The sequence below is a fragment of the Orussus abietinus genome, unplaced genomic scaffold, assembly GCF_000612105.2.
Source record: "Orussus abietinus isolate OABI.00-Male unplaced genomic scaffold, Oabi_2.0 scaffold16, whole genome shotgun sequence".
NCBI lineage: Eukaryota > Metazoa > Arthropoda > Insecta > Hymenoptera > Orussidae > Orussus > Orussus abietinus.
In genome coordinates this window covers 1,575,097-1,601,772 of record NW_019394714.1, presented here as the reverse complement: position 1 = coordinate 1,601,772, position 26,676 = coordinate 1,575,097, and the positions used below count along the sequence as shown (strand labels likewise).

Below are 26,676 nucleotides of genomic sequence, written 5' to 3'. Positions count from 1 at the left end.
AAATCGCGCGATTACGATCATCCGAGTCTGTCTGTGGCCGGGAACAAAAGTAACCGCATACCTTGGGCAGGTTTATTGCCGATGCAAATCATTAAACACCTATAAAGGTCCATTACCTTGCATGCCATGGTACTCATATTTATCTGCAGCGCGTTTTTCAGTAATGGATGGATACGGGTGATAACGCATGCGGGGTTTAATGTCACCGATACGCGGATGTATGTCCGCTGCAAGTTTGGTTTGCTCTTCAAAAAGGAGTCTTCATGAAGTCGTGCCTTATGCAATGCCCTCCAAATGACTCGCTCTGTCACGCAACTGCAAATAACTTGTATTTTACCTTTTCGTGGCATCTACAAATTACCTATCACTGCTAATTTACCGTTTTTGCTTGTTTGCGTCCATAAACCTGGAATTTAGACAACTTTAGAGTCTAAAGGAAAGGAAGATAGAAATTAGATTCAGTCGAACGGGATTTGTAAAACCAAGTGCAAAGTCGCCTTGATGATGCATCTGCTGGCAATCGATTTGGATGGTTGACAGAATTTTTTTCAGGAGGCGAATCAAGGTATCTAAAGTGGTAATGTAGAGATTAATGCAATTGTTTAAACGTGGATTTCTAAGCTAGCGCCTTCAAAGTCTGCAGACAAATCGAGAAAATGGCGACCATCTTGCTTTGCAATGTTTTGAGATCAAGGCGACTATCGCCTGGTAGATGCGACAGTAAAAAATAATTATGCTGCTCTCCCGTTCCGAGAACGAGAAATGTCAAGGCTCAGATCATGATCTAACTATTATCGTGAGGATTATATGCGATTATTTCTACTTTTAAACGATATGTTACATAATAAACTGTAAAACAATTAGTGAAATAAAGCAAGTTATTGAATAATAACAATGGAAATGTTTAATTAGACGAACATGTCTAGCAAACCCTCTAATCACATATTCCTGATCCTTGAAAATCACCCAGGAGGAACTCCGTGCCACCTCCTCGGTTGTCCTATGATCCTGTTAGAAGTCGGAAATTTCAATCCCGACAATTTTTGCCCGGGAGATTTCCGTGCCACCTCCTCGGTTATTCTATGTTCCTGTTACAAATCGAAAATTTCGGTCTCGGAAATTTTTGCCCGGGAGAATTCCATGCCACCTCCTCGGTTATTCTATGTTCCTGTTACAAATCGAAAATTTCGGTCTCTGAAATTTTTGCCCGGGAGAATTCCATGCCACCTCCTCGGTTATTCTATGTTCCTGTTACAAATCGAAAATTTCGGTCTCTGAAACTTTTGCCCGGGAGAATTCCGTGCCACCTCCTCGGTTATTCTATGTTCCTGTTAGAAATCTCCAGAGGTGGAACAGGATCATAGGACATCCAAGAAGGTGGCACGGATGATTCCCGGGCAAAAATTTCAGATGCCGAATTTTTCGATTTGTAACAGGAACATAGAATAACCAAGGAGGTGGCACGGAATTCTCCCGGATGATTTTCAAGGATCAGGAATAGGCGATTAGAGGGTTCGCTAGACGTGCTCGTTTAATTAAACATACTCATTGTTATTATTCAATAATTTCCTTTATTACACTAATTATTTTACAGTCTATTATACAAGTAGCGCAAGTACATAAGTTCTCGAACTCGTTTAAAAGAATATTTAACCAGGTGTCCAGTCTTGTCATCCCGCTTCTTCCCTCGTTCCTTCATCTTGGCATCTCGAAGAATATCCGGCCATCTCCTGGGAGCTCGATGTAAAATCCAAGGCAAGGATTCCCTCTGCTACTATCTGGAAATTCATTGAAATCATCACTGAAGGCGAAGACTGAATTTATTTCTCCTAAGCGCCGAGTTAGGGGCAAGTGCGTTACCCACCTGTATTCTGTACCAAGGGCAGTACAGAACGCGACCCTGATATATCAAATATTCATAAATTCAGGTACATACACCTTTGGTTCGTTATTTATATATCATACAAATATATATATTACATTTGTGTATATAACAGAGAACATAATTCTTAAACTTTGTATTCTCTTAATGTTACCAATTGCAAGACGAAGTTATATCAAAATACGGATTGTTTTTAAAATGAATAATTCCCTACTCACGATATTCATTTTAATCGCGTATGGCCAGGACTAACATTTAAATATCTTGTCGCATCTATGCCGGGTCGTACTTCGGATTTTCCTTTATCGTTAAATTAAATTCCTAGACCAAGACACGGATTACTCATGGTTTCGTTCTTGTGTTCTTTCTTATTACACCGACGATGAGCGTATGTCGACATGCTCTATTTTGTTACACATCACATTCATAATAAAATGTCATATTTATCGGCAATGTGCAAGATATCACTGTGAATAGTATGGAAATTTCGGAGCTCCGCGAGATACTTTAATTTCCGACATCTTTCTGTCATTGTAAAGCAATAACGTGCGTTTCGCAAAGACATTTGAACATTCGAACAAAACCTCACTTCGACGAGGCAGTTTGTATCATTAGACACGGCCACTGGTAGACGTGTATTGTAAACGTTATCCAGTATTTAAAGAGATTCACGAAGATAACTGCGAGTGCTTCATTACATCGTAGTGGTCCAACGCATGTTGCGCCGACTCCTTCAGATTTTGGTCGAGTTTGAAGACAAATGAATATCATATTTTGAAAACACCAAACCGGGCGCAGCCCATCCTAGGTGTGTTCGCAATTGTTACTAATAAATATCGCATTTACATAATTAAATATTTCTTGTATAACGCTATTAAAAAAACTAACGCCCTTACGATTCATCTAAACACTTTGTACAGAGTTCGAGTTGCGCGATGTGATTCCCTGGTACAGGTTTCGATGCAAACACTTCACCAAAACGATTCACTCGTTGCGGTCTTCAGAAATAGTCTTGGTCTTGTCCAGGAAAGCCGTGTTGGAGTTCCCACCGATGACAGTGGTTGTCGTCGTCTCGCTCACAGTGGATTCCCTCTTTCGATATGGATTCAATGGTTGATTGTACAGCCTGCAAATTGTGTCGCTTGTATCGGTTTTCCAAACCCGAGTAACCTCCAAAAGAGGTTGGGTTATAGGATCTTGGGTTACCACTTTGGAAGATCAAACATTAACATTACTTGGATGGTACATGACATGGTGTAGAATGTAGACATATGTGCATTTAGAAATTACCGCACATCGGTGTACGCATAATTTGTGCTACAAGTGTTTCGATCGGACATGTCTACGATGGGTTTTCATACAACGTACAAAATACACATACATTGGTTGAACAATTGGGAAAGGCAATTCTGCCCGCGACACGCTGATTAGCAAGGGACACGTGCCTAACGGAGAGCAATATCAAATATTAGAAATTTATATAGGATACTTTTTGTCGTTAGTATGGACACACATGTGGAGGTCCCAAATGTCGTTGAATTAATGTCTGCAGATTTTTCAGTATACAACGTAGCGTTATCGGGGAGACCGGGGCATGTACGATATAAATAAAACATTACTGGCTGAACCAACCAATCAATTTGCCACGGTCTCTCCTACCATGTATACTTCTTTTCACCTTATGCTCTCCGTTCTTGAACGGGGTGACCAATTATTGTAGTACCCTTGATTAGCTCCGAGATTTCGAGCAGCACTCCATCTTAAAAAGTGATTCCTCAGCGTGTTCTGTACTTCTGTGTTGAGAAAGCAGTAGAACAACGCCACGGACAGACCCTGAAATCAAGAGAAAACGTTACACTGGACTATTTTATCACTAAACACACATAGAACGACGAAATAATTGAAGTAACGTAAGATCGGGTTACTTTACTTGTGACGAGAGTAAGACCGCGCGTGCGTACGAAAATACATTGGCGACTTGGCCCTCCGTAGGTCCAGCCAGAACTAAGACGTAAGTAACTCCCAGCAAAGGAATGAGAACCAGAAGAGCTTTACTGGCTTTCCTGTATTGTTGCGTCTCGACATTGTTGGCTGACCTAAGCTTCGTAATCAGCACCTAAAAAAATATTGGTCATCGGTAATTCAAATAGCAGGTGGATGATTTACTCGATATCACGGTTCACCTTCTTCACTTACCCACATGATCATGAAGAGGAAGAGCACGTTGATGCCCAAGACCAAGATCGCAGGGGCCTGGTAGAACCAATCGTAAGGATGAGGTATCATCCATGGACAATGCCTCCACAAAGCTGCATTCTGCAAAATCAACATTGTTACAAATAATGTGCCTATTAAATATATCTCGTAATTACATTCCCCGAAACCGTGACGAACTGCATCGAACTACGGTCTACCACCATCCGCTGTCATTAATATCAGTTAAACGTCACTTACATTACCCGCAATACGGCCTTTAACGAGCTCCGCTATATTTTCGATACCTCGGAATCCCCGAGAAGCAATTATTTTAAACGGCATGCACTGTACGGCTATCAGCTGATTAACCTAACCTTCGCACCAAACGTTTACCTGATTCGTCCGGTGTATATTCTCTGCAAGCGACTTGGCAATCGCCCAAACGGCTATAATCAAGATCGGTATTCCTGTAAAACGAGCATGACGTCAGTAAAAGCCATATAGATGTAAAATTGCACACCAGGGGAATCCCCGAAGCGAGAGTAAATCCCGATAAAGCTTAAACTCGGCAGTTTTTTTTTAATACGTTAATGGCGTTGTTTTAATATTTACTGAAATATATTATAATGAAAATTAAAGGGTATTATATTATAATCGACTTACCCCAGCCAATGACGAGGCATAGTTTTAGTTTAATATTGTCACCGGTGAAGGTCTTTACGACTAACAAGTACAGGTACAGCCCTGAAAGCGAGTAAAAAATTGGAATGAATAATTCGCAGCTGTAACTTCGATCTTCTATGCGGATAGTAATCGCAGAAGTCGTGAAATTCTCAACATCCAGGCAATTCGCCAGCGGTATTTGGAAACGTATTTCACGGTTGGCGAGAGTTCTCCTCTGATAATATGTACGACGCGAAAGTAGCTATGAGATTTGCTGCCAGGATATGATGCCAGGAGAGTGTGCTCGTATGTATTGAGACGTATACACGATAATAACATCACGTACTGACGACGCGTCATGTTTGCTACGACCCTCGCGTCGGGAAAAGGCACCCTCCGAAATGACACTGCCTTGTATACGTCTTCGCGAGATTTCAGATGCTTCGCGAGACGCGACCAAATTGGGTTTGACAAAATCTAAAGTACAGGCAATAATGATATGGAAGAAAACATAGTCCGAGTTTGTTGCTCACCTTCGACAAACATCCAGAAAAAGTTGGTCAGGTGGAAGTAATGAAGAAGGGAGAAGAGTATGACACAGGTAGGGATGTCCGAGTGCATGGATACCTGAAACATTTATCCGTTCTAATTAAAAAATCATTGCTTTCATCATTGCAATAATTTTTTTTTTTTTCGTTCTACGCCTTCTAGCAGTGATTTACAGCTGAGCATAAACAATTACACAAATTATGAATAATTTCTCTTGGAGAAAGTCTGGGATTACCTGCATCACCGTTGTTAGGATCCAGACCAGGTCGGCAAGGATGTAGGAGAACATCAGGTTCGCATGGATATTGTTCCGCAAACATCTCAGTTCTCTAAAAAGAGAAAAAAAAAATTAAAGCAGGGACATCTGAAAAAGAGAAGTCGATTTTCCAAACTCTCGAATGTTTCGATCATTCCCCTCGGAGAACAAGGGTATTCCCTCCTATGAACGAAAGCATCAAAGTCACTCAGGAGGGGAATCCCTGTACCGCTTTCGCCATTACTTAGCCATTACTTCGTTAACTGGAATTTTCAACTGGCCTTTTCTTTTTCATAAATAAAATTGCTGTCAGTCAGCGCTCAAAGTAGAAAGGGTTATAATATAATTAAATGGGGATGTCGTACTTGAAGTGCAGAAATATAGACACGGCTACGGTGAGCATCAACAGCGACAGCGTGTAGCCGATGAAGTATAACATAGACGTGATCTCGACCCCACTTTCTACAGCCAATTGTCGGAGGTCGCGACACGAGGAATAGTTCGAGTAATCCCAGGTTCCATTTGGCCAGCACCATCTGGTGGCGTTCTCTGGAAACAAGAAAGTCAGGATCGTAACCAACCGGTCGCACAATGTCGGTAAACTAAAGGTACGCGATGATTCGTAAGATTATTGAACAAGGTGGTAATTTTTCCGTAAAAAAAAAAAATTAAAGAACGGTCGCCAGAAATTAATTCATAAAGGGAATGTATTTCGAGAGCGATCAAACTTTAGAGCGTTTCAGAGCGCACGGTTTGGAAAAATGATACTTCGTTTTCAGTAAGCGCACGTCTCGATCCGAGCTGCAAAATCCGCAATTAGCCATGCTTGTACAGCGATGGCGCCTCGCTGATCACACCGTTTCAGCCGTAAAATAGAGCTAATCGGCTCGAATTATGCCCCTGGCCTTGATCTTTTCTTTCCACCCTCTGGTTCAGAAATGCGAATAGTGGTAGGTTCGGGTGACATCGATTGCTGCCAGTATAGGTCAAACCGAATCAGGACAAGGTGAATGAGCGAGTCGTGCTAGGCGCCATTCAGCAACACCGCAAACCCAGGAAGTTCCATCTTCGGCGTTATGGCACACGGATATTTCACATTTTAAGGCCATTTCCTTTCGAACGAGTCGGATTCCCGGTCAATTGACTTCAATAGGGGGCAGTTTTCCCGGGACGAATTTTTATCGTAAGAGGCCTCGATGCCCAAACGCACTTTTCGAGGGTCTCGACCAATTAATTCGTAAAAGCGGGAAGTGCTCGTGTTTCCCCTGCAACGTACGAAGAGATATAAATGTTTCGCCCTGGACAGGTTCGTAGGATCAAGAGCTAGACTCGCTTCCTCTTCCCTGGCGGCTTTGATCCGCCGAGTCGACTTCCATCCTTTTTTGCCTCTCTTCCTTTCGCCTAATACCTACTCCGACTTTACGATCGCGCAACCTGCAGAGGGTCCGCGGCGGAGGTCAATTTGTAGAACAGACGGTACTTAATCGCATCAATCCAAAGCTGAGAGATTTTCAGGAAAATTCCGTTTAAGATCCCCTTTGTCTCCTAACTGAATTTCGCCTCCAAGTGTCCACGGACGGTCGAGGAGGACGAAATGGCGCGAGCCAGCGATTCCTCCTCTAAGTAAAGACGAGAGATGCCGAGAAGACGGCCGATTTCATAAACCCATCTGAACCCGGCACCTGCACCAGATAACTAAGTCATCCGCATACAAAGACACCCCGAGTGCGATGCGTACGGTTATAACGACGAGGGCAAACAAGAATGTTGGTTCCCTATAGGAAGGATTCCGGTTGGCAAATATTTAATCCCCTCTAACGTCGAAGACGTTCGAGTTATTGCAAAGCCAACACCACCCGAGACCGTGCCGTCTCCTTCATCGAGGAGGTCGGTACTTCCCACGAATGACTACCATCGAGGGATCCGTTTTAAATTCCATCCTCCCTTTTTCCAGGCTCGTCGAGAGGAGGAGCCGACGACGGCATTACCAGCCGTCAGGACGAAAGTCTCGGTTGCGTTATCGGAACCCCAAGGAAGGCGTCGGGTCGTCGCTTAGAAATTTTCCCACACCGTCCAGGATAACTGGAACGGCTTTCTCGTCCGTTAATCGAGCCACCATCGGAGGATAATGGCGTTCCATCCGATCGTCGATGAAGTTGGGTCACTGGACATATCCGTGAACGAGGCAAATTGGGGCACCGCGGTCTTCCGTTCGCGTTCCACCGGCACACCTGTATCAGGCTTCCAATTTTCCAACGATAGCGCGGTTAAGAGCAATCCTCTTGGGCCGAGCGGTACATCCTATTAAACATACTTCCAGGATTAGACCTACCGAAGCGTCGATGGGCCTTCGTAATGGCAGCCATTATGGAGCGCGTCGTTCGCCGCTCAAATATTGGAAGTGCGGCCGGGTGGGAAGCGAAACGGGGAAAGAGAACGTCATTCGAGGGCCCATTCCGTGCGACCACGTAACCACCTGCAGTTTCCAATAAATGCATCGCCTTCAAGATTCGATTATGACACACCACCTGGGCACGCGCTCCGTACCCCAGGACTCCGCCCAACGATCGAGCCGGGACGGTTCTTACTCCCGTTTCAAAATATACCTAACTACCAAAAAAAAACATAAAAACCTCAACTGCGGCTCCAAGAACCATGTCCCCAATCACGACCCTGACATCCTTTGATCACCGGCGATGATTCCCCGTTCCGTTGCCACATCGATATTTCGGAATGACTATTCCCAGGTGCGAATATGCAAGCACTACTTGCTCGTTTTAACCCAGTATATCTGGAACGAGACCGATCATTTGAATATCGCTGATGTGGCCGAACACCTGCGTCGTTTAGTGCGCATATTGTCCCTTATGAACCATATCCCAAACCTGAGCTGATAGCGTGTAGGATCGCCCATTGAATACCAGGACATACACCCGTCTCGACGCTTATGTGGTCTCGTGAGAACCGATAACCGCTGGATGGTAATCGTTACCTTTACGATCGATTACCATCTCCATTGTCGAGGGCTTTCGGTGCTGCGCCCGAAATCCGCGGATGGACCGCTTCCAAGTTTCTTTCGTAATTTTCGTAACGAGTCGCCTGCATGATCGCTGGATATACCTCGGTATTAATTGTCAGCAATCGGTTGTACAATTTAATGATCGATCATTAGGAACTCGGGTTCCCAGGGGATGGTCGATGACGGCGCGATCTGGAGTTTCGGCTAATCCGAGGAGATGGAATTACTGGAACCGAGCAGTGGCAACAAAGAGGCCAATCGAATCGGAGTCTGGTCCGGACGTGCAAACATCGGATCGCGGGTTGAATCAATTAACGCGGCCCGACATAATCATCGAGCTAGTTAACGCGCATATCAATGGACATTCAGAAATCGACGTAAACGAGGGCGACTCGCCCCGACAATGTGTACGCCATCGCGAGGGATCGAAACGTGGATGTTTGCGTAAACCGAGGTATTTCCACGATATCCTTAATCCTAAAACCTACCCTCGTTATCGACGACAAACTCGTATATTTGCAGGTACCGACGATTCCCTGCGAGTCTCGGGGTGCCAGGAAATAAGCTACGAATTATTTTCATTTTTTGCGTTCGCGGGGTAAACTCTAGGGAACAAGAATGCATTTTCTCCATGCAGGGCGACGCAGGGATTTAAACTTAATCCGGAGAGAACGCCTAGAAAAGCGTTCTCGTTTGATCGAAGAAAAGCGACGTTGGCACGAGGAACGCCCAATTCGGTTAACCTACCCTAACCCTTGTGTTGGACAGTTTCGACGTATGCCGCAGTTACCTCGGTCCATATTCGAGATCGTAGTGCCCCAGGGTAGAATGTGGGACGCGTCATTTCGGAGCGTTAGGGCCAAACGCAATTATCGACTGGCGTGCCTCGGCGGGGGACTCGGACTAATTCGTAAAGAAACCCTTAATTCGAGCGGCGACGGCGACGCCTCGCGGCGGGGGCGCGAACTCGCGCCAATTAGCATCGGCCACTGTCTATAAGGTTCGGCAAACATCGGGTCGCGTCTTGCGTAAGGGGACGACGAATTTATTGGATCGACGGTCCGCGTCGTAACGTCGTTTCCTCGTCCCTGAAAGCTTCTTCGCTTCGAGCGGACAATCGTCGCCGCGAAATTAGATTTCGGGCAAAGGGTTAGGGCGCGGCGGCCATATTGATTTTTCCCGGTTAGGCCGTGCAAGGGCCGGGGATGGATGCACTCCTCCGAGAGGATCCTCTCCACGGTCCACGGACAAAAACTTCCCCTCCTCGGAACAACAAAAACCGCCATGAGGACCCTTACTCGACCGTACCTTCGGTTTAAGAACCAAGTTTCCCGCGCCATAACTCGCGGCATAGCGCGCTACGATGCGTGGCCGTAACTTGAAATTAGAGCTCGGAAGTTCCCGAATAAATGCCGTCGTTTCGGGATCCTGGAGCTCCTGCTCGGTGCATCGGGATATTTGCATGCCAATGCAACGACTTTCTGGGTTAGGACAGCAATCGGGGCGATCGACGGCCGATACGAGCAGTCATTGTTCCCGGTGAACGGAATCTTATTCAGCTTCCGTGTCATAAAGTTCCGAGAACGGCGAATACGGGAATTTTTATGGAAAAGAAAGCCAAGAATTTTCCCTCCCGCGGGAAATGAATGAGAGGCCCTTAAACGATGAAAATTCGGAAGAAGACCCGACTTTACGGGACGGGAATCCCTTGGACAGCGTGGTCGATGACAGCGGAATTACGTCAACGGCGTTGTTTCCGCCGCGATATTGCTATAAATGGGGCCGCTATTGTCCTGCATTCTTCGCGTTGTCCATCCAGAACGACGAGGGGCGGTCGTGGCGTGTCCCAGGCCGTAAAATTGCTTTCAACGGGCGCTTCTCCTCGCGTGGAAACGCGCAACCATCCGGCACGTTTTTGGCCTCGTGGCCAGGAATATGAGGCGGGACGCGTCAGTCCGTTCTACTTTCTGTAATCACGGGAGTAATCCCATGGCGTAGACCCAGGGAGGTTTATGACGCCCGCCCTACGGCGTTATGAAGTTCGCCCAAGAGTAGACCCTCGCAAAAATATTACCGCGCCCTATCAAATAGTCCTAGAAATTTGGCGAATAATTTTTCTCCCCCGGCGTGATCGCACCGGTTTAAATCGTTCCACCGTGAAAACAGCCGGAAGCGATCCTCGTCCACGCTAAGCGTGCCCGATTGAAGCTCGACCCTTCGAAATGGTGCAATTATTATCTAAAGCAGATTCCATTAGCTCTCCAAATAATGCAGATCGTTCGGTGGGCTTAATTGGACCACCACGCGTGCCCTGCGCCGTGTACACGTTCGCGTAATGGGACTAAACGACCACCCCCTGTATCCGCGGTGCATGGAGGATGCACGAGATATTGAATGCATTATGTATACATTTTTGCATCCAAGCTGCGTCGTGCCCGAAGTCGAATCTGCATATATATGCCAGCGCGTAAACCGCTTAATCCGCGTTCAAGCTTACGAGGTCCCAACGCGAAGAACAATGTCGGCCGACGCGACGTGTCCTCTTTCCGCGAACGCAGAATTTATGGACCTCGCCCCCTGACCAGACTATGAGAATGGAACTAAAAAAGAAATATATCCACACGTCAGGTCGTGGAATAAACCTCGATGGCCTTTTAATCCAACGTTAAACCGTAGGTCGGCGTTCGACCTCGAACCCTAAGACGAGTCGGAATCGCCGATGCGTTGCTCGACATGCTCGATTAATCTGGAACCTGGCCTTTCCGTTTGGCCCGGATTAATGTTCCCTTCCGCCGGGGGAAATTGCAAGCTCACCGGACGGTCGTTCGCTCAACTTCTCGGGATAATTTGTTAAACACGGTTGCAGCGCGAGGGCGGTTCGATACGAGTCGGCCGCCGCCATCTTGCGGCGCCGAAACGGTGCCAAATCCTTTGTTCCCCGTATACATCGGAGGCTTAACGAGTTTATAACGAAAGACCATCGCCAAGGGTCGGCTGGGGGAGTTCGATTATCTCCTGTTTTCCTTTTCGCGGCCTAATCCTCGCGGAATAGGACCGAGCCCTCCTTCGGGAGCGAAACGAGCTAACCTCGCTTCTTCAGCGGCCAGGAAGGATCGCCGAGATGGAGAGGTTCCCGGGGGCTTCGTTAAGGGAATTTCTTTCCCCCGCGAGTGTTAGCGGCGACCTGGAGACCTTCTCTCGTGCAGTAAGCGTATTACGAGCGAGAAAAGCCTCGTTGCGACCTCGCCGGACCCGCGGAACGACTCGTTCGGGTTTTTTACGAGGACGGTTCGGATTGGCCTGGCTCCCGTAAATATGGATGCTCCACGGCGACGACCGAAGATAAAGGTGGGACTCTCCCGGGGCTTTCCTAAGAATTTCTCTCCAATTTCGACGTCCCGCGACAAAAATCCCGGGAACGAGGTGACCTCCATGATAAGGCCGATTATCACCCTTTCAAGACGCCGCGGACCTCCAGTAAACTCATTCATTTCTCGCCCGACCTCTAACCCCCTTCGTGGGACTACGCATCGAGTTTATGATCTATTCCCGCAAAAAAACAGGAATTAAGAAGAAATGGATCGAGCATCGTGGGGGACTTTTTTTGCGAAAGGCGACCATCTTATGTTGCAGAAAATTAGGATTTTCTTCGGAGACTTTTCACGCGACCAGGCCGAATTGATGGTCAAACGTTGCGAAAATACCGCCACCAGCGTTTCTGGCATTATTTACGTAACTTCGGCCAAGTCGCGGTTTTTCCTCCCCTTTCCGAGCCTTCCCTCGCTCCGCGTCCCGGGTAACAAAGAGAACCGAAACAGAAAGTGCGCCAGGGGGAAACTCCGTCGGGAAATATGACCGCTACGTGAAAGCTTCTCAAGGAAATCTGGAAAATTTATTCGAAAATAAAACCACCTCCCGGTTTCAGTTTCGCCCCTGGCGGTATTATGCGGTCGGTCTGCTTTGCATGCTCCAAGTACGAAGGCCCCTGAAGTAGAAAATCGACTTTAACTCGCGAAAGCTGCCCTAACGAGACCTTCGAATCGCTCCAGGTGAAAAGGCTAAGTCTAGAAACTCGGTTGCGTTCCGCGCCAAATGCACACGCAGAGAAATATTTCGCCGAATGGATAAAAATTATTATTCAGGCGAATTTGTTTGGCGAACCAAATATTTTTTTTTTTTTCCGCGTATATAATGATCGCAAAGACGAGTTGATCCGAAATCGAGACGTCCAGGTTCGACCTCGATAATTCGGACTCGCTTCGGTCGAAATGCAGGTAACGTGCAGTCGGATGCATGATGGATGATCGAGTTCGACCGAGCCGGGTCCGAATATATCGACGTTATGTCAGTGACGAATATAATATGGTGTGTCGATGTCGTTGTATACGTACCCTGCCACTGATGCATTCTAGGGCAGGGCCTTCCATCTGCATAAAATGACGATACCGCCTCCCCCCCGGTAAATTGACATATTATCGGTGTATTTACTTTCGAGCATCTCGAATTTCGGAATTTGACTAAGGTCCCAAAATAAATAAAATAAATGAGCGCATGCGCTCAGAGACAAATCCATCCCTCGCGGTGTCTCCCGAATGGCGGGATTTCTATACCGAGATGTCCTAATGCAATTCTAAATGTATCCGCGACGTTTAAAGGAAAAAAAAAATACAACATGCACGTCCGACGGGCACTCGATATTGGCCAAGCCCCAACGTCCAATGAAAGCCACGGATATCCATTGGATATCTTCGGTACCCTGCATCGCTGAAAATATTCCTGGGAAATATATCTGTGCGCGGCGACCGACGACGTTATCGGAAGAGGGAGGAATTGGAATCAAGGGTTTCGAGGGCACTTCGCTCTCCGGCCAGACAGAAATCGTTATTCCAAGGAATAATCGGGAGACTCGCCCCGAATAAATAAATATGAGCCTTTAAATATACAGACATTTCGGGAGGCCAGAAAAAAAAAATTCGGGCATCTCGTCGAGGGACAAATACCCCGAAGGAACGATTTTTTTCGAGCGATCGCCGAATCTCGGCAAATCGATATAAGAGCACCGATATTCGCGTTAATTCGACTCCCGTCCCTGGAATTTAAACCGACGAAATTTGGCGCACGTACAGTGCGAATTCGTTTGAAACAAAGTGGAATTTAAAAGTGGGTCGCCGTTTCCCGTTCTCTGGGCGGGACGTGAATTTGCTGGGCGGCTTCGAAGGGATGTCGGGTTGGAACGTTGAAAAAGGTCAAAAGCGACCCCTTCGCTGCCAAGTGGTGTAGATTCATTTTCCATTTGGTCCGCGCCTCCGGGGACGTCCCTCGGAAAACGGAGCCATTCCGTTCGGCAGGGAAGATGATCGATGCGGCCCTCGATTTGCCGAGTCTCTCTCGAGATGAGAACGATCTCCGTCCCCGTTCGCGAACGCGATAACTGCGTGGAAAAAAGAATAAAAAAAAACACTCGGCAAAGTCTCGCTCCAAACGCGTCCGTGCGGGAAAAAAAAGACGCATCGAGTGACGCGACAAATACATCTGCACGCTTGAACTCGAGCGAGACGTTCCCGACCCTCTATACGACAGCGACCCACTTTTTAGGAGGAAAAGGATCGCGAACAATTTTTGCAAAGAGCCATCTTGTGATTCTTCGATCACAAATCGTAAACGACGTCCGATCCGAGGCAGGGAAAGGGGAAAAAAAAATTGGGAACTCCTAGGAAGATGGCGAAAAATGTAAAATCGAATCCACGGTCGTCTTTCGGGTCCTCGTCTCGGGTCCTGCCATTACCTCGAAGATCGACTCGCTTGGTCGTCGCTTCGGCTTTGTCCTTCCCCGTCGACGTAAAAGCAGGACCCGATCGTGGCTCGACCCTTCCCGGTTCAGGGCCATGCGACCCTAATAACGCTCGCCCGAACCGTATTGAACCTAAAAGTGGACAGCCAATCTCCCTATCGCGGCCCCCACCCCATGGAGAAATAACCCGGCACGGTACCTTTGTCGAGTTAATTAATACGGACGAGATACCGATCCTCCGCCATACCCGTCGAACCTAACCCAACTCGACGCCTCGGATTTTCCACAGCCCTTGCGACGCGCGACGCTCGGTCCAGCGTCGGTTTTCATTGCAAATGTCGAACAACGAGATTGCCCCAAAACTGTATTAGAGAGATACACGAAGTTCGTTTATCAAACTTTATCAGAAAATTTGTTAAGCGTGCCTAAATCCGATCCAAGGATCCAGACCGAAGATCGACGTCCGCGCCACGTGGCCTTCGATCGCACGTGTCATAGCCGCCACGAGCACCATCGAAATTCAAATTGGAATGGACAGGAATGAATAAATTTCGGTTTCGGGACGTTTATCTTGTTCCGTAAAGAAAATATCCCGGTCAGTTCCGCTGCCTCGTCGCAAGCTCGCCCGAAGCCCTCGTTGCCGATTCCCCCCACTTAATAAGCCCTGGTAAACTGAAAACCATTAGTCCCTAATGGCACCTAATGGTTTCCAAGGGTCGAGCCGCGTCCTCGAGGACTCGAGTATCGATGAGCATCGAATCCTCGGGCGAGAGCGTTGGAAACGGTCCTTGTTTCCTTTTATCCTTCCATCCTTTCCCGGCGTCGGGAGTCCCCTTCGTTCGGTCCTCGGGGACGTTCGCTCCGTCTCGACGCGAACTCCCCTGCTCAACATGCGACGTCCTCCCTTTTCCAGAGTTTAATGAATTCCCCCTCTGCATTCCTGCCGATTCGCGGGAGTCTCTATGAGCGTTCCTCGGGGGGTAAAGGTTGGTTCACCCTCTCCGACACGTGCCCGTAAAAAATTATAACCTACAGCGTTCCGAAAATATTTTCTTTCATTCCGTTTCGCGTTAAAAATCCACGTATATATTCCTCCTTACATTTAGACAATTATTTCTACTTGTACGCGTCGGCCCGTGTCGGTCCTACCACGAATCCGACCTTAAGACGGTCATACCGTGTCCAAAAAATAGGTCCAGGTAATCTATACGTTTGCTTGGAAAAATTCTGAGTGACTGCGCAAATGTTAATAAATACGTTGTAAAAATTCCAAGATGGGGTATTTTTTAGATTCGTTAGAAAAAATTCACAAAAACGGAGAAAAAGTACAGCCGTCACCCGGTACGAGTGCCTTAACGCCTCTCATCCCATGTCGACGCCGAATTCGCTTCCACCTCGGATCCCAGATATTAATTCGAACTCGTCCACGCCGTGACTCTTTGCAAAAGCCCTGCCTGACAAAAAGTCGTTCGCTTCCGGCTCCTGCGACTGCGAGCGCGAAGCTCCGCGCGATAAAAAGTAACGAAGCAAAACGACGGTCGAGTTGTCCTCGTTATATCGAACCGGGTCCTATAGCGCGTCGTCGATGGGCGTTCGTTGTTCGCGCGAACGGCCAGCCGAGTCGGTTCCGGAAATGCGAATCGCGGGGTAGAATTTACAAAATTTCCTCCCTGACGCGGCGAAAGGAAACATTTCGCCCACGTAGGGTATATAAAGGCAGGAAACCCAACCCTTCCCATGGTATCCTCCCTAGAGCCGTGAAAAGGAGAAAATAAAAAAGCAAACAGGGGCTCCCCTTTTTCCCTCTTGCGGTGAACAGGCCGCCATATTGCGCTGTGCAATATTTCCATACCGTAGAGAGATGGGGAATTAAAGCAGCCCCTTTGTTCTATAATTTTTACTGCCTACAAGGTTAAATCAGCGGACTCTATAAACATATATATATACGTGCGTATATCTCACGGAGGCGCCCCTTTCGTTTCGCCACGAACAATGGCGGGGACGAACGAGCGCACTCGGGACGCAACCCTTCGAGTGATGGGCCGATTACGCGTTAATTATTACGACCGCTATTAACGGGAGTACCGTTTGCCGCGTTTATCGCGAACTGCCCTTCGCAGAGGGGAAGAAGCCCTCCTAGGCTTGAGACAACACGCCGGACATGGCGTCCCCCTAGGACAAACATGGCGGCACAAACACGGTTAATTACAGTTTCTAGCTCTCCCGATAACCGACGATTGTCCGTCATTCTCATAAGGATCGAATCCCCGTTAGATATTACCGTGGCGAATTTGACATACAACCGAACCATGGCATATATCAATTAAATAAACTAATGCAGTACGGGCACGGTGACGCGTCGCCGCCATCTTGAATTAGAAGGCGCCGTTCGGATATACATTTACAGTGGCATGTTCCCAGAGGGTAAAATGGTCCATTTCATTCGAGGAGGAGTGTTTTCTTAATGGGAAAACCCACCGTATTCTGCCCAGCATGGAAATTGTTAGGAAAACGCTCGCTCGCCTCCTTAATTCCGAGGGGTTACGTCCGCTCCCACCGGTGCACTTCCCTCGGGACTTCCTTCCGGGAGAAAAATGTGCAATCGCCCATGCCCATTATGGGATCGCGGAAGGAAAATGATTCCGAAGCCGAAGATACGTCGGATTTTCTCGCGAAGAGCACCGAGGGAGGTTATGGCTGCTTTCGCTCGCGGAAGAGAAGAAGCGTCTATCGATTCTCGCCAGATATACGCGTTCTCGAGCGAACATCCGGGCTGCTCGTAAATTTCTCAGCTAACCCGCGTTACAACTCCGCAAAACTCTAATGGGGGTCGATATCGAATTCCGACTGTGACTCCGCAAAGGCATTCCGCGGGGGATATGGCATCCATCCCTTGCGGGCGAGATGGCCGCGATCGGTTGGTCAGCTGATCGGTTAAATTAAATTCTTCGACATGAAGTTACGGATCTCCCCCGCCGAGCACACAACATAGTTACGGAACACTAAAACAATATATCTAACGAAAATTATTCAAAAGATTCACCGACATCGCGAAATATCGAAACAACAGCCGTCGACGGCGCGTCCATGTCTGCAGAAAAAATGGCGGCGATATCCGATATTGAAATACCGCAAAATCCTAATATATATATTTTTTGGAACTCCACAGAATGGCGATTTAAATTGATACGCGATTTTGATTAAATGAATAAGTTTCGCGTTTCGCTACGTTTTATCGGACGCTCTTCAGCCCAGCGTGGAGAACTATAAACCGTGAAGTTTCGATGCCGACCGCTAAAAATGTTTGTCAATTCCGTCAAATTCGAGCACACAGAGTTAGATCGATACCGCAAATTTGATACGATGCAGTTAAATTATTCAGCGGTGTTTGCGCGCCCCACGAAACACGAGTCTCGAATTTTATGACGTTTCGGCGGAAATCGCTTCCCGCGAATTAACGACACTTCCTTTTAGTCGTTTTTTTTTTCTTTTTAGAACCTTTGAGAGCTCCGTGCCAAAGTGTTCGGATCCGTGAGTTTGCTCGGTGGCATCGAGGCAATTATCAAACGCGTCGCGAAGGCCCGCTCGAGTTTGCATCCTGCCTACTCCTAATTTCTCGCAGGATATGCTAACGAGCTGAAATTAGCCAGTGCCTCTGCACGCCATATCGCCCGAGATCGACCTAACTATCTATTCTACTTGAGGGATTACTCCTAGCGATATCGACGCCGAGTCGACTTCAAAGTCTGCGGGCCTTTTGCGGCACACTAAGCGCGATGGCTCGATAAGCTAATAAATAAACCAACATACTGATAACTGGTAAAAATAATTTCACGCAGCCAGAATGAGCAGCTCCAAAATACATAAACGGTCCTGTAACGCGAGATTATAAATCTGGGGATTTTTTTAGAAAATTTGTGAAATTTCATAAAAAAGAAATTGATTTTTACATTTTTTTACGGTTCCCTTCCGAGCGTTCTATTTTCAGGCGTTGCAGCGCGCAGCGGCCACGGTGACATTTATTCCTCCTCGAAATGGATCCCCCCCTCGGCGAAGTTTTATTCCTGCTTCTGTCGGGTTTACAGGTATGTGATAAACCATCAACAGATGGCCCGATAATCGGGAAGCTTACGATCGAGTTCCTCGCATCGGGGAACGGGCCGCATGAATAATCCTCCACCCGGCGATTTACCGCCCACCGCGTACGTACATCCGCGTATGTACCCCCCATACATTTTGGGACCCTCGGTGAAGCTCCGAAATTGCATCGAGCGCGGATCTATGAGACATTGCCGCGGGAAATGAGTTTAGAGAAATATTATAAAATAAGTGAACTAATAAAAATATGAACAGCCAGTAAAATCGGGATTTTATACAGTACGAGTACCTAAACGTATAAGGACGCCTGCGCATACAGTGGGGTACATATCGGCGACCTCGCAAAATGTTTTATACGTCAGCCCGTGAAAGGGGCCGCGGTAAAGCCATTTTTATTGGGCACTAACCCGCTCCTTCGGGATCCCCGTCCAACGGGAGAAACGCGTACGCGCCCTTAAGGATTTATACAAGAGGAGTCCAATAGCGCGAGAGCGAAAACTATGAGCGAGCAAAGCGGCACGGTAACGAGCCACGATTTATGCCCAGCTTTTTATTTCAGTTTTATTCCCCCCCTCGGGACCCGCCCCGTAATCGTCCTTGTCCTTTCAGAATTTATATGGTGTCGAGAAGGCCTAACACGTGGTACCCCACTCTTCTCCCCACTCTTCCGAACGACTTTACCCTTCCCGTTACGTACTCCATTTTATGTCCCTTTGTCGACTAATTTTTTTTTATGCATCGAAAAGTGATATTAGTTCTACCCCATTTTTTGTCACCAGAGACGATTTGGGTCTACTAAGAATTTATAGGAAAATGATTATCTCTCTTTACCGCGAGAGACCGTTAAATCCTCCATAATTTCACAATAAAATCGTTATTTCTCCCGCGTTTTATCGCGAGTGACGTTTAAGAGCTACAAGGCTGCAACAAACCGACGTTGATATCGGCTATGATTATCTGGGAGAATTTTTTTTTTTTTAGGCAATTATTCCACCATCGCGCCGACCCTCCTCTCCAGGAAGAGAAATGGACGAGTAATTTCCGGCGATCGGAGGTCAAGGAACCGAAGACTCGAAACGAAGGGAGATAAGAAATGGTTCTGTCGGCGATTCCTGGATTTCGGGATTCCTGGGTTCCAGGATTATCAGGGACAGGTGCGAGCGATATAAGGGATGGCCTCCCTAAATATGGGGAACGGGGGAGGGACCTTTCCCCCTCAATTTCAGGGCTCTCGATGAAGATGCGCCAAAATCGAGGGGTAAGGGAATAACTAAGCCACCGGGAATAAAAAAAGGGAGGCGCAAGAAACGAGAAATCAAAATTAAGCTCGATAAATTCCAGAGAATAAAATAACCAATTCCGACGATCCTTAAATTTCGCGACAGGTGCTGGGAAAAACGTTCGCCGAGAAAAGAGTAATTCTGAAACTGGCACCAGTCCGTAAATGGGATATGGCGTACAACTACGGGGAGAATAAATTATTTTACAAATCGTAACTTTACGAATTAATTGTATAACGTGGCTTTTTATACATTTTAAGACGCGTTGATTCGCGAAAAGTGTAGAGTCGAGTGCCGAACACTTGACGCTCGCGTTATAATTACAAGCATGGCGTAAAGTGTCCGAGGGATGAAGAGAGCGTTATGGGGTCGTACAGAAAATCCAATGGGACCTTTTATTTAATCCCAGCCATGGCTCGACTGCCACGCTTTCGCCTCCTAAAAGCACTATCGACCTGTCGAATTTTTTCCCATTTTTTTTTTAACCTCTAGAGAGATCTCCGCATCCCCGATTGATCGACTCACGGTTAGATCATTGGGCGACGTAAAGAGATTCGATAGAGTTCCGCGGCATATACCGACGCCTCCGATAAGCACGAGTCAACTCCTGACAAATTACGTTCTATTTTGTAAACTCCCAACTTTCGATGTCAACAACTCCTATCAAGTATGTCAAGACAAGAGGTTATCCCGTGTCGTCCAGAAACAAGACCTTGAGCATAGCATATAAAATGTAAAAACTCCCTACCATCCGAATATAAAAATATGTGACCATTAATTACATACCCGACGAACGGAAAATCTATTCGCGACTGAAGTTACATTGAGATGACTGCAAACCCGGTACAAAATATTCAAGCAAATCCCGAGTTCCGAGCGCGATGGCGAATCGAGGGCGATACAAGGAAAATCCAGATTCGCGAGTATTTCTTCCACGTGCGGAAATCCCGTTCCTCGCGATAATTCCGCGTTGACGGAACGAGAGGATCCTAAACGTGGAGATAACGGGACGTGGGACGAGTATATAAATGTGGGGAGACGAGGCGATCGGCGTCATTAGGTCGAGTCCGTAAAGAGTCTCTTTCGGAGCCATGAAGAATTTTCTATATTTCGCGTTTCTGCTGTTCCTCGTGCACCAGGTTGCATCCCAAGCCTTCGACTCTACATACAACTTGCAGAGTACTTGCGACAACGTCAAGTGTCCGGCAGGCACGGAGTGCATCATGTTCTCCGAGGCCGTCTGCGTGACGTACCCCTGTCCGTTCGAACCGCGACCGACATGTTTCCCGAAATCCGGAACCTCTTGATAACCCGATAAAAAAAAGTAGGTATTTTTCTTTTTTTTTAATCGAGCCAATTTTAATAACGATAACGCCGGATTTTATTTTTCTCAAGGTGTTACTTGGCTGCCACGACGGAGACTAATCTGCGCGGGCAAAGAGTCGAGTGCATCGCGATCCCTCGGCTAAGTTTCGCGCCAAGTGCATCTAAGGACCCTGACAAAAATTGCCCGTGTATATTTTCATCAATGTATAATTATGTAATGAAATTATAAATTATTTCCTTGAGGAGTCATTGCTATCGATCGTGTCTTTTGGTATCGAGGCCCTTTTTTTTTTACCAGGGTAATCCCGCGAGATGAAAATCGTATTCAGAGTCGAAGGGTCGGAGAGAGAGGAGAGCGATTTTGCAAAGTGACCCGTCGCGACCCTCCGGATTGCCGGGTAAGGATTTCCCATTCAGGGATCATTTTTATCCCCCGGGAATCCGCGGCCACAAAGACGTTCCCGCGGGATCGGCGAATCCTCGACCGACATAATACTCTTCTCGATAATTCGAGGGGGAGGCGAGGGGAAAACCCCCCAAATCACCCGACGTGCTCCAGACGCGCATCCCCCGTCGAGGAAGGACGTGGTCCGGAGAAATCCCTTCCTCGAGGGAATTTGAAAAAGCGCTTCCACCGCGTCTTAAGGCGACACGAAAGTGACATCCAAGAGGTCTCGACACTTTCCTCCGAACTGGATATACCGAGTCCTTTAAAACCTCCCCATACGAACATCTTGGCCTCAAGGAAGGTCTCGACCCCCATAAAATTTATTTACCAAATTTATAAACATTTAACATTTTTTATAGATATTAAAAATCCAACACCTCTCGTAGAGCCTTCCCATTAGTGTTAAAATCTCAAGCAATTCGGTCCACGAAGTCCAAAGAAAAATCCTAAAGGCCCCTCGGAAGCCACTTTCGCGTCGCCTTAAATCGAGGAATCGGGAATTTTCAAGATATAGGGGATCGTCCACAGGAATCGCAACTCCATTCATGGCCCGAAGAGGCAAGGCGATACCATGGTACCACCCGGAGGAAAGAAAAAATAGACTCACGCGTGCTGTCATATCGGATGCCGTTGAGCTCCTCGAAGCAGGCCAGCCTGGCGAGGGTGCCGGGCGAGGTGCGGGGCCAGCAGAAAAGGGAGTCCCAGTGGACGTCGCAGACCTCCTCCGGGGCACTTCCGGCCAGATGTTTGGCGGCCAGGCACTCGAGCTCGGCGTCGAAGAGCGACTCGTTGAGCTCGTTGATGGACTCCAGGACGTTCAGGACGTAGTTCTCCTCGCGTGTCCCGTTCTCCATGCTTCAGGGTCGGCCCACCTCCCGCTCGGGCGTCATGACACCGACTACCTCCGCGTTTACGGACACGGGCCGCACGTGTGCCGGCGCGGGTGCGCACGCGTGCCGGGGGGTTTCCCAAATTGCGGGAGAAGGGGAGCCCCGGTGCCCCCGGATTGGGCGGAGAGACGAGAGCGTGACCCGGGGGTCACCTGTGGGTCTCGTACCTGGGTGACCTTGGGCCTTCCCGACTGGATCCACGCGACGGGATTTTCTGGTCCCTCTTCGGGGGGCTCTTCGAGGCGCTCTTCGGGATCCTCTTCAAGGTCCAGCGCCGGCCACTCCTCGTCGAGTTCGCACCCAAGAAGACGGTACCAATATGGATTTTCGCCTGTACCTGGCTCCTGAGCTCGCCGGTTATGTATGTGCAGGACGAAGAGCATGCGCCATCCTCCCTTTTCCTGGGAGCGACGGCCCGCTCTTCCGACGAGTCTCTCTCCCTGCGGGATCACCTGCGAACCCACGGAACATAAACTTCGAGCGAGGTGTCATCGATCGTTCGCAACTTCCGTCTGGCGTATCCCATTTTCCTATTTTCCCTCCGAGATTCCCGCGTTGTCTCGCCAACTTGGACAGTCGCAAAATATACGAGTGGTCGTACGTAAATATATATAAAAATGTTTATACGTTTATATATAATTGTAGAATACCGAACTCTCGCGAGAGAGGTCGGTGTCGATTATCCCGTACGGCGGAACTCCCTCGGGCATGACAAATGTTCTCCAGGACCCTTAGGAGGGCGGAACTTCTGCTTTTTACGCACTCCACCCTCGTCGGCGTTCTTCGGGAGTACCCCACCCACTTTTCGAGGTATTATTTTCTCATCCTTCCAATATTTCTTGTATCGTTTTCTTATTACCAGGACGGAGGTCCTTCCGCGGGAGATTCTAGGAGCATTAAGGGATCTCGGCACTCATCGCTGCTGCGGAAGTTTCGACGTGCCTCCCGAACTTTCCTTTTCATCCTCTACCGAGGAATCGAAGTACCCGTGACAAGGTTCTCCCCATAAAAAAAGCGCTCTCGAATATAACGTTAACGTAACAGCGTTTGAGCCGAACCGATGCGTGAAATTACAATGTAATTTATCGTCAGGCTTTGATCTCGGAATCTCGTTTCCACGTCGACAAAGAAATCGAGAAAAATGGTCCCTCCTGGGTAAAGGACGAGAACGATCGAGGATCCGAGAAAACGCGGTAATTCCGGTCCATACCGATTCCCCTTTTCCCGGATTCCTTGCACTCGGACCCCGCAAGGAAATTCGAGATAATTCTTCGAGACAGGACCTCCCCTCGAGGACTCGCTCGAGTTAGAAAGAAACCCAGTTAGCGTAACGTGCAGGACGTCTGCGCAACTAAGGAGGACTTAATCGGATTCCCTTCTCCAAGAAGGATTCCGTAAGGAGTCCCGTTTAAGAATCTCATCTCGCGCGGGATAAAATTAGTCGGGATTATTTCGAAGGGAGGAATCCTGAAGGAATCCTCGCCAAAGGACCCAGGACGCCCGGAGATGAACATCTAGAGGACAGTGACTCGCCCCACCGGATCGGTCTCGACTTATTCTAGGTCCTTAACGAGTTACAAAAGTCTAGGACACTAATTAATTTCACAAGCTCCCTTAATGAGCGTTACAAGAGAGTCCTCGAGGTGCATCGTTTAGACGCCGCCAAACGGCCGATTGTCTCTGGGACCTCTCGGAGGTCGTTAGCGAACGATTCTCGAAAACGAGAGAGTCGAGAGACAAACGTCGACGACGTAGCGCGACTTAATCCAAAGACTCTTTCCAGGAGTCGGTACAATAACCGCTTCCTCGAGGCGAAACTCTCATTAAGGACGGAGCTTGATCCGCGATGCATCCTCGGTACACAACTTCCAGGGTGATCCGTTTCTCGTGCCTTCGTGGGGACCGTTCGTATTTCTAATTAAATCTCGTGGTCGGGGACAGATGGGCTCGTATTAATCAGGCAGCAACGGGAGGGCGAGGAGTTGTAACGTCTGAAGGGCGGCAATTTGTCGAGGACGTGGTTCCATGCAGGGGAGCTGGACAGGAATCAGGACGCCGGGTCCTGGAGGAGCTTCGTAACGATGCGTTTAAAAACGCTGACGTAAGTTATGCGGAATTGACATCGATACCCCAGGTCCTCGACGCGGTTAATCTTCCCAACGCCTCGACCCGGGTTTCGAGCCTATTCCAGGGACCTCGTCCTCTTCGACCCCCAAACCGCAGGACAAGGTCCCGCGACTCCTGCAAGCGGTGCTTCTCATCCGAAGCGTATAATCTCGAGACGTTCCAGTTTCCTTGTCACCATGACGACCAGCGGTATCTCCTTACGGCGTCGTCGCCGATTACGCCTTATCTTTGGCGTGACTTGAGCATACCATCAACGGCCGTCTTTTGGAAACTGGAAATCTCCAAGTTTTCAGGGTTCCATTTCGTTGCACGCTGGAATTAGAGCCAACCCCTCGTTACCCAATTTAAATAAATAATTAATCGTGGCTAAAAAAATGCCCGCTAATCGCGGTTAGTACCCCCGGCTCTTAGTCTTACCAGCTGTCGGTTTATTTATCCCCGGTGGTCAAAGAGGACAAACCGGGAGACGTCGGGAATTTCGTCATCCTTTCCACTCTTCAGGAGTCGCGCCCACGCCGGGTTCGCAGACGTGTACGTTTCTTATCCAATTACCGCGAACTTCGGGCGGAACTCGTTAACGAGCCGAGGATCGACAGGAAGGGCGGGATATTGTCAAACTTTCCGAGATCTTGGCGGAGGAGCAAATACTCGTCGCCTTTCGAGCGGGCTTCTGGAAGAAGATCGCGTTTAACCCCTTCTTCTCCGGATTCGTTCCGCGACGAGTCGAGGGATCCTCGATCGTGCTTCGACTGTAAATTCCGTTCCTTGATATTCTCCGATAAAGGGAATCTCCGTCTTCGCGAGTAGTTCAATTTGCGGGCTCGAAATATTTACTTCCCGTGTTCCCGCAACCCTCTCTGATTTGCCTAGCGTAGTACTTAACGGTCGTAACATGGCGCGAGGCGCCGTGCGACATAATAAGCGCAATTTACGGGATCTCGTAAAAGCTAGGTTCACGGTCGATCGGGCTCGCATCCGAGGCGGGGCAAACGGAACGAGGGACTTTCCGTCCCGTCGATTTGAATATTTAAACGCTCCCCCGAGGAGGCGTCCTTTATGGCCGCCAGCTAACAAGATTACCTCGCGGACGTGCCGCTCGTGAAAAACGGGAAGAAAAAGGTCACCTCGATCTTCCGGGGTTCCTCCTCGGCGGCGGGACGTTAAGTCGAGCTCAACTCGGCCCTCTGTATCGCCTTAATCGCTTTTAAAGCGTGGCTTTTCATGACTCTTTGCGAAGCGTCCTCCTCGGTCGATGACACCCGGTCTTGTGCTCACTTGTGCTCGAACCCGGCGATTAACTGCCACGGCCGTCGGATGGCGCCACCGGTGGCCCCCCTCGTCACGTGACGGGAATTTCAAACACCGAGTTAAACCTCGATTATTTCAGGTTATTTATTCCGGATTCGAGGCCGAGCGGAGCTTCTCGAGTTCCCGTGCGCTTTAGAATTCCCGACTGCGGGATTTGGAGATACTTTAAGATAAACTTTTCCCCCCGGAAGGAAGGACCACTCCGGAGTCCATCCCGGGCTCATCCGCGGAAAGTTCCATGCCCTTACGAGACATCCTGAACCAACTCTAAAAGCTTCCGATGAGATTCAACTTCATGACCTGGACAGTTATAGCCATAACATCATAACCTAGGAACTTTTCCGGGATCCCCCTGGATTTTGCGCAAAAGCCCCGGGCGATAAAGGAGCATACCCGTTATTTCGCCGGTTTCATCCGGAACGATAAATTCTGCTTTCATGAGACGTCAAGTTTACGACTCGGATTAAATTACGCGTGCACTAGATCCATATTGATGGAGCTTTCTCGAAGGCTGACTTTTGCGGCGCCTAACCTATTACACGTCGATGAACGTCCCGACGTTATTTTTTTATCATACCCACTCTCCCTTCTTTCACCCCTGGATAAGAATTACGGATCGAACTCACCTGAACTACGGACGAATTGAAGTTTCAGAAGCCAGCCTTATCGACGTCAACTCATCATCGATAGTCGGTAAAGAAGGGAGAGCGAGGTCGAAAATGGAGAATGCAATTAAAAAATTCTTTTCCATCGAAATTTGCGGTAGCGCTATCCTTTTCGACGTTCCCGGGATTTTGTTTCGATTCGACGCCAATTCGCGAACGTGACTGCAATTAATGCGCA

At 48.2% G+C, this 26,676-nt stretch overlaps 1 protein-coding gene across 5 annotated transcripts; it reads right to left on the bottom strand.

Moving 5' to 3' along the window:
• Positions 1 to 1,616: 1,616 nt before the first annotated feature.
• LOC105696986 (diuretic hormone receptor) lies at positions 1,617 to 26,647 on the bottom strand. 5 transcript variants are annotated; one of them, XM_012419899.1, is made up of 11 exons: positions 26,460 to 26,647; positions 22,116 to 22,850; positions 5,912 to 6,095; positions 5,526 to 5,619; positions 5,275 to 5,368; positions 4,742 to 4,822; positions 4,472 to 4,545; positions 4,079 to 4,198; positions 3,813 to 3,998; positions 3,561 to 3,715; positions 1,617 to 1,778 (listed from the first exon to the last, which is right to left on the bottom strand). In XM_012419899.1, the coding sequence occupies exons 2-11, from the start codon at positions 22,360 to 22,362 to the stop codon at positions 1,775 to 1,777; spliced, it is 1,239 nt and encodes a 412-aa protein (XP_012275322.1). In that variant the 5' UTR covers positions 22,363 to 22,850; positions 26,460 to 26,647; the 3' UTR covers positions 1,617 to 1,774. The 5 variants fall into 5 exon arrangements, with proteins under 5 accessions (XP_012275322.1, XP_012275318.1, XP_012275321.1 ...); XM_012419895.1 differs by lacking the exon at positions 1,617 to 1,778 and adding an exon at positions 1,803 to 3,008; XM_012419898.2 differs by lacking the exon at positions 1,617 to 1,778 and adding an exon at positions 1,934 to 3,008 and having other exon boundaries at positions 3,606 to 3,715.
• Positions 26,648 to 26,676: the final 29 nt, after the last annotated feature.